The sequence below is a fragment of the Crotalus tigris genome, unplaced genomic scaffold (genome assembly GCF_016545835.1).
Source record: "Crotalus tigris isolate CLP2741 ecotype Arizona unplaced genomic scaffold, ASM1654583v1 scf7180000017638.2057652, whole genome shotgun sequence".
NCBI classification, from domain to species: domain Eukaryota; kingdom Metazoa; phylum Chordata; class Lepidosauria; order Squamata; family Viperidae; genus Crotalus; species Crotalus tigris.
Genome location: NW_024096531.1, coordinates 540,377 through 553,039, shown reverse-complemented (window position 1 = coordinate 553,039; position 12,663 = coordinate 540,377). Strand labels below are relative to the sequence as shown.

Genomic DNA, 12,663 nt, shown 5'->3' with positions numbered 1-12,663 from the left:
CCATCCCCCAGAGCCCGAGCGCACGCTCCCTCCTACTTTCCTTCCTTCTGCAAATCACAGGCTTCGGGCGCTTGAGTGACGCCCAGGCTCAACCAGCCGCGTTTCGCCTTATGGCCTGTCACGTGAGCCCTCGGGTCGACTGGCATGCCTGACTCCGCCCCTTTCTCCCTCCTCGGCGGCTCTGTAGGTCCCCTGGCCGGGGTTGCCGCTTCCCTCTTCGGCCGCCAGCCGCGCGTCAGGCGGTAGGTAAACCGGTTGGAAAAGCCGGGGGGAGGGGGGGCAAAGGAGGAGGAGGAGGGCGCCCTTCGTGGCTTACTGGGTGAGGAAGTGGCGGCGGGAATCGTTCTCCGCCCGGCCCGCCTTTTGCAAGCCAGCGCCGCTGGGGGTAGAGCGAGCGTCCGCATCGCGCGAGGCGCTTCCTCGCTTCGCAAGCCAGGGTGGGGGGCTCTTCGTAGCAAAACTCCCCCCCCCGCCACGAAACTTTGCGGCGGGCCAGACTGGCCGCCAGGACTGGAGCCCGAGGTGTCCTGGTTTGGGCCTGGGCCACGCTTGCGGGCAATGTGACATGGATCGATATTGCAGAAGGTACTTTTAAAGCATTAGCCTTGCAAGGCCACGCAACCTGCCTTTTCTGGCCGATGGGGTAGGGTCTTTTGGCGGCTCAGTGGGGTTCTTATTCCAAAATACAAACGAGCTCAGCCTCCCCTTCTATCTGATTTGCCGTTAAGCAGGGAACTTCAGGCAGGTAATTATTTGTACTCTTGTACGTTTCGGACACGGATTAACCTGCCTTTCGGAGGAGAACAGCCCTTTATTGCCTCTTGGGCAGCACATACAGAACTAAACTTCTGAATGAGGAAATGCGCTTTGTCAGCTTAACCCTATTATGATAATGTAGAGTGTACCAAGTCAGCACCTGTGGCATCTTGATAGTTTCCTAGCAAGAGAAGTGAAGAAACGCCTGTGATGGCTGCTGTTGGATTGTTCTCTATGTGCTTTTTCTTGTTTAGTTCGGCCTTTCCTCACCCCTTCCAGAGAGATGATGAATGCAGATGGTAAAAAACTGTTGCCTGTCTTTGCTCCTGCGGCCTGCCGTCTTCGCGCAACTGAAAAAACAGGTAGCTGTGATTGCCAGGCACATTTTCCTACAACGTTATTAAGAAGCACCATCTTTTGAGAATTAGCAAGGCAAGGAAGCAGCTTTCCTGCCCTTTTAATACCTCATGTTTGATGGACTGAAAATGCAGTGGGGTGGGCTAGCTGTTTTGACTTGCTGTAATTTATCAGAAACCCCATAGACAATATTTGGCAGTTTCTGTAGCAGAAACGGAACTGACTTGTTATTGACATCCTTTCTCTTTGTTTAGTGCTGCTTTTTGCCAGCTGCCTATTGTCTATGTCTGTACTTGTTGAGTATTCTTCAGGGATTTTATGAGGTCTTATCAACATGTTGCCACAGCACATTAGTTCCGTTTGTCATCCTTACTCCTTTTTATTTTTTTAAAGAGAGTTGCAGATGGACCTTGTTAGTAATAAAAAAAGGGGCTGTTTGTAACTCATTCCTGTCCTGCAGCAATCTAGATTGACACTCTTGGGGTCTGAGCCATGTTCCCTAACAAGGGGCTTCACTGGTTCCTGGTTCCTTTGCCAGAGAATGCTCGCTTTTCTACTGCTGCTTGCACCATTGATCATTCACTGCTCTATTCCTTTAAATGAAATCCATACAGTTGTTGTCTCTTCAAAAGACATAGATTCTCTTTTTATGACAACACCAACTTCAGGGTGGGTTAACAGAAAGGAGTAGTAGGAATAAAACCTCAGAAACCTATAATGGCTTCTCAACACTGGAACTTTATTACAGAATCTCTTGTGTACAGAGTGCCTAATTGCTATCAGTTTTTAATCACCAGAGTGTTTTCAGTGCCTAATTGCTATCGTTTAGACAGCTCAGAAATCACCAGAGTATTTCTTTTGATGTCTTAATAGATGCACATCTTCTCTTAAGATATACCATTCATTTCAGTAACAGTTCATGTTAAAATAAACTTCATCTTTTCATGTATCTTTACAAAAAAAAAATCCAAGCTTTTCCCTCTGTTTAACCAAATGATTAGGCTTTGTGAATGATAGAAGGAGTTTGGCTCAAAGGACTTCCTTTGTTAATGCCACCAACTGTTTTCTCTTTTAAGTATTATCCCCATGGCATGAAAATTGGTTCAGATTAAAAGGCTGTTAATAATATGCATCATGTTTGATTTAAATTTAATGAGGTTTAAAATTATCCAATTATTCTCTGTGTTTGCCTTCATTTCTCTGGTTAACTGGCATCAACTGATGTTCTGTAATTTTTCTTATAGGTCTAAGAAAAATCACTTTCTTGGATTAAAAAAGAATTTAAGCACTGCTGCAGTTGCAGAGTTATTTTTGTGTTTGAGAATCAGCAGTTTTGTTCTAAAAATTGCTTTAAAACTTGTCAAATGACCTCAATGGCCAGTCTGTTCTCGTTTACTAGCCCAGCTGTAAAACGCTTGTTGGGCTGGAAACAAGGTGATGAAGAAGAAAAATGGGCAGAAAAAGCAGTTGATGCTTTAGTAAAAAAGCTAAAGAAGAAAAAAGGAGCCATGGAGGAACTGGAAAAGGCACTAAGTAGTCCTGGACAACCCAGCAAATGTGTTACAATTCCTCGTTCGTTAGATGGGCGACTTCAAGTATCACACCGCAAAGGCCTTCCCCACGTGATTTACTGCCGTGTGTGGCGTTGGCCTGATTTGCAGAGCCATCATGAGCTGAAGCCATTGGACATTTGTGAATTTCCTTTTGGATCTAAACAGAAAGAAGTTTGTATCAATCCATATCATTACAAAAGGGTGGAGAGTCCAGGTGTGTCTCAATGCCTTTACCCATGAAAAAATAGTTGACTTGTTGAGGAGCAGCAAATTGAAAATGGGAGGGAATTCGTACATGGGAATTGCATCTGGGAACATTGGTACTTTGTAGACCAGAATCACACATTACATCAACCCTTGGTTTGCTTTTACCATAATTTGTTGAGCATCCCTAATAGCCAGGTCCATAGATGATAGAGCTATCCTGTAAACCATAATCTACAAACCATGCTGATAACAGCCATTGCTTTAAACCAAAACATAACCCCATAATGGCATAATGAGATATATGAATCCTGCTTTTGATTGTTTCCTCCCTGAACTTTATGCTATTTGAAACTACTGTGTTTCTCTGAAAATAAGACCAAACCGGGAAATAAGCCCTAGCATGATTTTATGGCCTTGGCCATCAAGTTGTACATTCTAGTAGTAACTCTTCCAAGTGGAGAAACAATAAGTTTCCAGCATATGTTTCTTTGCACTTTTACTCTTCAAGAGCTAATTATGATCTGTCTAAATCTTCAACACTATTTTAATATGTCCTCTTTTTCTTTTTCAGTTTTACCTCCTGTCTTGGTGCCAAGGCACAGTGAATTTAACCCACAGCATAGCCTTTTGGTTCAGTTTAGAAACTTAACTCACAATGAACCTCATATGCCACACAATGCTACCTTTCCAGATTCATTCCAGCAGCCCAACAGCACTCCATTTCCCATGTCTCCAAATAGTCCATACCCACCATCTCCAGGCAGCAATACCTATCCAAATTCTCCAGCTAGTTCTGGACCATCGAGCCCATATCAGCTACCAGGTAAGAACTACTTGTATGGCAAACATTGAAAAGTAGAACTTGTATTATAAAACCAGAGGAAATTAGAATTACATTTAGGTTATGCTATATTTGTACTCATGTTGATTAAATAGACATTGATTGGGAGATAGAAACAAAGAGATATAAAGGAGAGGGAGAAAAGGTTGTAGAGGTTCCGAGAATAAATCGAAAGCAGAAAATAATAGCAATAACTATGCAGTAAAATAAGTTCAAAATTAGGACATCTTATAGCTAATCCTAAAATCACTTTGGGTTGGAGCTTAATATCAAGGAAATCGCTTCCAGGTTAATATATCAGTCAGAGAATCTGGTGGCGCTTCTTTCTAATTCCAGGAAAATGAAATGGAGCTTCAACTAGATGAAGCAAGATGGATTGCGACATAAATGACTGGCAGAGGAAGAGAATGAAAAAAAACCTCAATCGAGAATGAAGAGAACATTTTCATGATAGAAAATTATTAGATTCCAAAAATGGAAGAGGCAGAAGATGACAAAAAAGACAAATAGTGATTATAGTGGAAAAAAACCTGATAGTTCAAGGTAAATTTACTAGTACTGCTCAAATATTCATTCTTTTTTTTCATTTGTAGCTGATACACCACCACCTGCATATATGCCCCCTGAAGACCAAATGGGTCAAGATACTTCACAGTCTATGGATACAAGCAATAGTATAATTCCTCAGATAATGCCCACTATTTCAAGCAGAGGTGAGATAAACTTGTTAATATTTTGAAACTTTTTGATAATTTGCCAATTACAATCTGAAGGAAGAAGATAAATTATTGCCATGCCTTTTATTTAAATTTTGAAGTGCAGCACCTCACACTGTCTTGTCTATATGGGATGAGATTGTTAACATTTAAGAACTTGGTCATTAGAGATACAGAGAGTTTGTTAACTAGAAAGAGGAGCATAATGTCATCTGATCAGCATTTTACCCTTTCATCTGAGTCATGGGTTCAAAAAGGGTGAGGGAAATACAGACCTGAGGATATTTTGTTTTAAAATGCAAGTTGCAGTTAAATGTGTATTTAAATGAAAGTTAAGGGATACTTTTGAGGGTTATACGCTATTCTCATATATAAGCAGTTGAAACTGCATTCTAGGGCATATATTTCTGTGTTGCAAACTGTTGATAAGAGAAGGTTCAAGGTTATGCCAAGGAGAATAGTTGGAATTTGGAAAATGATAAGATAAAATAAATGTCTTTCATTTGCTGTAATAGTAATAGCATAAAATTATTTTCTGATAGAGATGGAACTTTTTTATAGGCTTCTTCTTCAAAAGAGTAGCTAACTTCTGTTGAATGATTCAACATACCGGCGTATAAGACGACTTTCTAAAGCATGCAAATCGTCTCCGAAGTCGGGGGTCGTCTTATACGCCGGAAAATACGGTATATTAAACATGCCAGCTGTGCAAAGTAACATTAATTCTGTATTTATTATTTGTATTTGTAAGTGAAAATCTTTAGAAAAAAATATTTCTTACACAATTTATTAGCTAAAGGTATAAGTTCTCTTAAAATGCTTTAAGAAGATTTACTGTTGTTCTTTCAATTAATGAATTTATAGCTCACTAATGAATTCAGGATCTTGGAGTAACATGGGTTTTTTTTACAGTCTATAGCCTGCTGTTGATGGTACTATCCGTTGGTAAGATTTTTGCAGGAATATAACTGAAGTTCTTCAGCAATAAGAAAAATGCATAAATGTTAAATACTGTAGTTAAGCTGTAGATGCTGGAATTATTACAGGTTTTTCATGTTTGTTTGTAGATGTTCATCCTGTGGCCTATGAAGAACCCAAACATTGGTGTTCAATAGTGTATTATGAATTAAACAATCGTGTTGGGGAGGCTTTTCATGCGTCTTCTACCAGTATCTTAGTGGATGGATTTACAGATCCTTCTAACAACAAAAACAGATTCTGCTTAGGCTTGCTCTCCAATGTTAATCGTAACTCAACAATTGAGAACACCCGGAGACACATTGGAAAAGGTAATCCTGACGTATGCTTATATGATTGTAAATAGGCTGTGTTTGCAGTTTGGATACATTAAATGTACTTTTACAGTTTTGAGTAATATTATGCCACATGGAAAAATGTTATAAATCTGAACAATTAAGTTTGAAAACAAATGCCAGCTTTATATTTTAGCAACTTTTTAAATGAAACCTTGCATCAAAAAATTTCTATTAAGTTTTGTCACTGAAGATTTAGTGGTAAACAAATAGTTAATTATTTTCTAATCTCTTGTACCTGGTGTACATATTTGAACTATTTGTACAGATATCCTGATTCTGTCATCACAAGTTGTACTGAAAATAAAACAAAAGTTAAGAGATGAAGGAGAGAGTGATAGCTAAACATGACAGGTTATCTTTCTGGTTTGAGTTTGGAAAAGTCAAATTAAGGAAAAAGTGGGTGATAGAATTGCACAGACCCTAAAATATCCTTGAATAGAATTGTGGTACAAAGAGTGATTTGGCAGAATATAGTCCAGTTCAAGGTACAGTGTCTTCTTGAAAAATCAGTTTGTAGTCTTTAGGTGCTTCTGGATTTAGCCTTGCATATAGAATTTTAGGAAGTAGCTTTGTTAATGTCAGCTGCTTTGTTACCTGCATCTGTTCCTGATGAGGGCAGACTTGCCATGGTGAGATACGGCTTGATTTTATATTGGATTTTATTGCAATGCACTTTCCTTGGGACTATCTCTAAAAAGCTTTTGAAATGTTGGATAGCAGTGAGCAATAATAGATGCTAACTGGCAGTACTCTATAAAGACTTGTTCTACAAGGCATGCAAGTTCTTTCCAGATACAATTCAGTGTTGGTGATGACTTAAAATCCTAAAGCCCATCTCCATACCAGCTTGCCCAATTGATGAGGCAAGAAAAAAGTAATATATCATTTATTTATTGAATAGTTCTATCATGTATTGAGTGAAGGAAGATGAGGACATCTAGTGGTTAAGATATTTGGTGTTTGAAATGATACGCTTGACATATTTAAACAACTGGAAACAGTTGGAATCCTTTCAAATAGAAATTTGGCTAGAGTTCCTAACAGCTGAGAGGAAGAGGCTGTAATCATTTTTGCAAGTTAACTGTGTTAAATATTTGGGATTTTTCTCCTTCCCCTAGGCGTTCATCTGTACTATGTTGGTGGGGAAGTCTATGCAGAATGCCTGAGCGACAGCAGCATATTTGTACAAAGTAGGAATTGTAATTATCATCACGGATTTCACCCTACAACTGTATGCAAGATTCCCAGTGGCTGTAGTCTTAAAATTTTTAACAATCAGGAATTTGCTCAGCTTCTAGCTCAATCGGTCAATCATGGATTTGAGGCAGTATATGAGCTCACCAAAATGTGCACAATTCGAATGAGTTTTGTAAAGGTAAGTTGTGGCATACTTGTTATTTACTGTATTGTATGTGTTTGGAATATGTCTGGAATGTATTAAGTTTGACTCCAATTTTAACATATAACAGATTTTGGATACTTTACTGTATTTAATTAGCAAATCTTCAGAGTTAATTTAGCATTTCAAATTTATTATTCTTTGTTTTTGTGAATAACTTATAAGGATGTATAGATAGTTGGATAGATGCCTTTCTACTTTATTCATTTGCAAGATGAAATAAGGATGAAGATTACCTTCTTCTTTCTATTGACCTAATAAATAGTAGTATTTCCTCTCCCACACAAGAAAAATGGGGTGGTAATCTGTACCTATTTAGGAGATGATTAATCACAATTCCAGTACTATTTGAGTGGTCAGTGTTGACTGGGGTTTCTGCCAAGTTATAGTTTTGCAACTCTATCATGTGCCTATCATAGGTAAAAAGTTTATAAATTCTAGTCCAACAAAACTAGAAGATATTAGATTAGGGATTGATGGTTTAAGTTGTTGGTTTTCACGCGCCCAGCGGGTCTCCCATGAGTGTAGAAGAACAGACACGAACACGTGGTTTCCTCGGGATGGGAGCCTCGAACAAAGCCGAAGCATCCCTTTTGTGTTATCAGAAGGCGGGTTTATATGCACCTGGGGACCACCTTACACCAACCACATTTGTTATAACACAGCATATTAGCATGTTACACGTGCTACAGCTTTGCTTTGCACACGCTCCTATAACATGTTTTTGTTGAATGGAATGAAATAAGCATAGGCTAACATTCTTCAAGCCAAATCCTTTTTTTAAAATAGAAAGTGTTGTATTAATTGTTTGTTTCAGTGTCTAATTCTAATCTAGTTAAATATGTATCATTCTTTATAGGGATGGGGAGCAGAATACCACCGACAAGATGTTACAAGCACCCCGTGTTGGATAGAAATCCATCTTCATGGGCCTCTTCAGTGGCTGGATAAAGTACTTACCCAAATGGGCTCCCCACTTAATCCTATTTCTTCTGTTTCATAGTGCCAAAGTATTTTTTCAGCACCCATAATTTTAGTGACCATTTTCTAATTTTCCAGAAGCTTCCAGCGTGGATTCATCATAAGTTAGCTTTCCTCTTCTACAAATGACCAATTCCATTGCTTTATCATCATTTTCCCTTTCATTTCCTATTAAGACTGTTCAATTTGGAGGAAAATTGAAAATACAGAGATGGTTTAATCCGAACTATACATATTCAAATAACTTTTGATTCCACTGGAAGTATTTTAACATGTTTTCTGAGGACACATTCTTGAGTGACTTTACAAAATGAATAACACAATCTCATTTGCTAAATCTATATAGCTCCAATTTACCACCAGTTTTTAATATTACTATATGGTTTTGTGGATGATAAAAATCCACAAAGAGCTAGCTTTATTATACCTAAGATTGCCTTTAGCTTAAATAATATGACCTCAGTATGTACATGTTGATAAGCATCTGTTACAGATATTGATAACAAAATGCATTAGAGCAGGCTCTGCTTTAATCAGTAGCAAAATTGCTTTCATCAGAGTTCAATGTTGCCTTCATAATATAGTCCTGTATGCAGATCAAAGTCCAGGAAGATTCAGATGAATGTGTGTAGGATTGGTGCTTAACAGATATTTTATCCAGGGTATGCACTTTTTGAGGCAGTCAACATTTATTTGAATACAGAACACTAAAAGTCATGTATATTACATTGCAAGAATGTGCATTGTGTTTTATATTTTATTTTGCATTTTGTAGAAAATAGTCCGGAGGCTTCCTAAAAATCTACATTTGTTAATTTTCAATATTATTTTTTTTCCTTTAAATATTCTGTTTTGGGGAAATTTGAATTTTACCTAGTAAAGTGTTGTAAAACACTTGTTTTTTTATTGCTGGGGAAGCTCATTCTCATGATAATGATTAATGAGAATATTGTCATGCGGGTGACTGGAAGTTGTATGATGTAAAATAAAAATTTTTTATTGGCAAGGGCTACATTATTTCAGGAGTAATCTCATGGAAGCTATACACTGATTTGTGGGTGACGTAGCAAATTGTTTCTTTTGCTATCGCTCTCCTCCTTTAATATCTTTAACTTTCCTGTCTTCCCTACCTTCCCTGTGCAAATGGGCTAATTCCTGCTAAAGGTATATATTGAATACATGAAGCACATTTTTAAAATTAGGATGTGTACCTCGAGTATACTGTTCATGAACCTTAATCATTCATGCACACAGAATCTCTTGTATAATTTAACAGAAGAGCTGGCAATCTGACATCTGGGTCATAAGAGGGCAGTTTGGAAATAAACTTCTGTTTGGTTATCAATGACAGATACAGAACTTTTATTATATGCATTAGAAAACTACAACGTTACATTACTTTTTGACATAATCGCCATTCAAATTGAGGCACTTGTCATAACGTCTTACAAGCTTTGAAATTCCTTCGTAGTAGTTGCTCGATGCCAAATCTGGGCTATGGGAGAGTGATCCAAAACATTCCAATAGAACTGCTTCAAAAGTTCTTGGGTGCGTCTAGCGGTGTGTGGGCAAGCATTATTGTGAACCAACACCATACCAGAAGTGATGCCATAGAAAATCCCACCAAATGTGAAGATGTCAGAGGAGTATTGCTAGTGTGGTTCGACCAATTCAGAAGTCTACTGTGAAATGTTACAAAAACTCAGATGAACCATCCATAACAAGTGTCGGGGCATTCTGATTTCCGGTGTGTTCATGATAATGGTTCATGATAATGCCCGCATATCGCTAGATGTACCTAAGAACTTTCGAAGCAGTTCCCTTGGGATGTTTTTGATCACCCTCCCCCCCCCATAGCCCAGATTTGGTGCTGAGCGACTACTACTAAGGAATTTCAAACCTTGTAAGACATTACGATAAGTGCCTCAATTTGAATGGCAATTATGTCAAAAAGTAATGTAGTCTTCTAGAGCATATAATAAAAGTTCTGTATCTGTGAGGGCCTATCACTGATAACCAGAGGTTTATTTCCTAATTGCCCTTGTATTTAGAATTGTTTTACTAAACCAGTGGAAAGGCTTAACAAGTACTGATGAATGGTTTGTCATGGGGATACAGGTGTTTTACCTATTAAGCATTATTTGTCTCCATTTAGAAATATTTTGATTCTTTGGACTAAAGAATATATTAAGAGTCAACAGTCATTACAAGTTAAAGTTTAATTTAAATTGAAATGGAAATGAATTTTTCCTAAATCTGATCCTCATCTATGCAGTCAGTAATTAATTGAAACTTTGGTTTTAAATATATAATCTTTCCTTGAAATTTCAGTTTTCAGTGGTAAATTGTTGGAAGCTTTCACTCCTCTAAAAATACTTACACTAATTTCCTTCCTAGGAAATGGAAGGCAGCTTGTCAGAAGTTGGTAATTTTTTAAAATTTTTATTTTGCCCCTTCAGTGCTAGCAATTAAAAGGGATCTTCTTACAACAAATTGTGAAATTTATTATGGATTCTATCCAAACCATCTGAGCTCTAAAAAGAATCTTAGCCATTGTGACTAAGCCAGTGACTGTTTTACACTCTGTAGGTGGTTGTATCCTTCAATCTTTAGCACATCATGTATTAAAATAATGAAGAACGTAAGCAGATCCATAGTATATGTTGGTACAATGGAGATATCCTTTACCCAGTTTTGATTGAGAGTTCTTACATGCTTATTTTAATATAATATTTGAATAAGTTTGGTAATCTTAAAATTTTGTACGGAGGAGAATGTCTTATAGAAGTAACTTATGATAGATTTAAAATGTATAAAATGAAGGAGAAGAAAGTAGGTTGGGAAGACCCATCCTGAGTCAAATCAAAGGTCTCTCCTCCTTGTATTCTTAAAACCACTTAACATTAAAAGGAAGGTTGTTCTTTTGTTTTGTTTTTACTTAAGATATCTAGTCACTACAATTAGTGCCATTGGTGGCCTTTTAGAATTTGTCTAAACTCCAACCAAATTACCAATTTATAATTGTGAATTTCATACTTTTATCTGCCTTTTATGTTGATCTTTTCTGATTCAACTTCAGTTCATGATTTCATATTCTATTAAGAAAAGGTTTGGTACAATGATCAGAAATGCTAGACAAAGTGGTAATATTAACATATTGGCAATTTAATTTTCTGTTCATTTTGTAATATGTCCAGGATGGAATTTTCTTTTTCAAAGTAGTGCACATTGAGTTGTCATTTTTTATTTGACATAGCCATTGCAATTCCAGGAGCCTTTTCCAGACTAATTATTCCCAACTCACAAGATGTGATAATTATTTCAAGGCACTTAAGTTAAATGAGTGTGCATTTAGAGTCTCTGAATTGAATACAAGTTCCTCAGTTTTTGAGAAATTTGTAGTTAATATGGGAAAATAGAAAATATGAGACTAAATTTGGCTTGTTTGCAATGTGAAAGAAAATTAAGTGGCCATGTGGCAAGCAGATTAGTACTGTTCCCATAGAGAAGGTACAATTTGTAATGCATGGTGGTTTTATCTTAAGAATGTAAGAATAGAGCACTGTAAAATTAAGGCCATCTATAGGAATCAATTAAATGATTGTATTAGTCGATAAACAGGATAGAGCAATTGCCCTTTGCTATAATTCTCTATTGTCTTATCATTTAGAGCTATGCTATATAAGTAACATGGTTAGCAACTGTTAATCTTGTATGTAATCTTTTTGTCTGATCTTTTTTAAAGCCATCTAAATTGCTGTATAAAAGGTTATCAATAGATTGTGATAGTGTGCTCCATGGTAACTCGGGTGAAAAAAATGTACCCTTCATATTTGGCCTTTGACTCATGTTGAGAGAGAAGTAGAATGACAAAGGTTCTTCAAGGATAAAGAATAAACTTGTGTATATGTTGTGAGAAAAGATGTTTTTGCAAACAGGTTAAAATTTGAAAATTCATCTTATAAAGCTCCATTACATGTGTTACTAGTTTCTGCTGAAGTTTTAAAAAGCAACAGCTTACTCCAGAGTTACCATATATGCCGGCGTATTAGGCGACCTGGCGTATAAGACGATCCCCGTCTTTATAGCCGGGCCGCATTCCTAGAACATCGTCTTATACGCCGGAAACTACCAGTATTTCCGGCGTATAAGACAACTCGGCGTATAAGACGACCCCATCTTTGGTGCCGATTTCAGCGCTTACGGAAGTTGTCTTATACGCCGGCATTTACGGTACTTGCTTTGAACGGGAAAAGTAGAGACACTGTTTTACTGTCTCTTATTTTAAGCAGCTGCTTTTATTGACTATCCTGTTAGTTAAGGTTAGAATTCCCTGGGAGTTTTGCGCATTTTTTCCTAGTTAAATGAATGGGAACTATAAAGAGTGATAGATAGATTATACTAGTTACACAACCTTTCCCAACCTCACAGCTTCTAACTAGAATTTGCAGAAACCCATGCTGGCTGGGAGTACTGGAATTTCTAAAAAATCAGATAGCTGAAGGTTGCAACAGTATATGAGTGAGAGACAACAACA

General features: G+C 37.4%; 1 protein-coding gene across 2 annotated transcripts; it reads left to right on the top strand.

Annotated features, from left to right (window-relative positions):
* Window positions 1-139: 139 nt before the first annotated feature.
* SMAD5 (SMAD family member 5) lies at window positions 140-12,047 on the top strand. 2 transcript variants are annotated; one of them, XM_039334852.1, is made up of 8 exons: window positions 140-242; window positions 1,011-1,118; window positions 2,358-2,880; window positions 3,445-3,696; window positions 4,308-4,427; window positions 5,498-5,719; window positions 6,865-7,121; window positions 8,005-12,047. In XM_039334852.1, the coding sequence occupies exons 3-8, from the start codon at window positions 2,478-2,480 to the stop codon at window positions 8,146-8,148; spliced, it is 1,398 nt and encodes a 465-aa protein (XP_039190786.1). In that variant the 5' UTR covers window positions 140-242; window positions 1,011-1,118; window positions 2,358-2,477; the 3' UTR covers window positions 8,149-12,047. The 2 variants fall into 2 exon arrangements, with proteins under 2 accessions (XP_039190786.1, XP_039190788.1); XM_039334854.1 differs by lacking the exon at window positions 140-242 and adding an exon at window positions 307-585.
* Window positions 12,048-12,663: the final 616 nt, after the last annotated feature.

What these genes read in the sequence shown, in the direction of transcription:
- SMAD5 (XM_039334852.1), top strand. Translation starts at nt 2,478, where the DNA reads ATGACCTCAATGGCCAGTCTGTTCTCGTTTACTAGCCCAGCTGTAAAA. An exon ending in CAAAAGGGTGGAGAGTCCAG is followed by an intron (nt 2,881 to 3,444) that starts GTGTGTCTCAAT and finishes TTTCTTTTTCAG; the next exon opens with TTTTACCTCCTGTCTTGGTG. An exon ending in TTCGAATGAGTTTTGTAAAG is followed by an intron (nt 7,122 to 8,004) that starts GTAAGTTGTGGC and finishes CATTCTTTATAG; the next exon opens with GGATGGGGAGCAGAATACCA.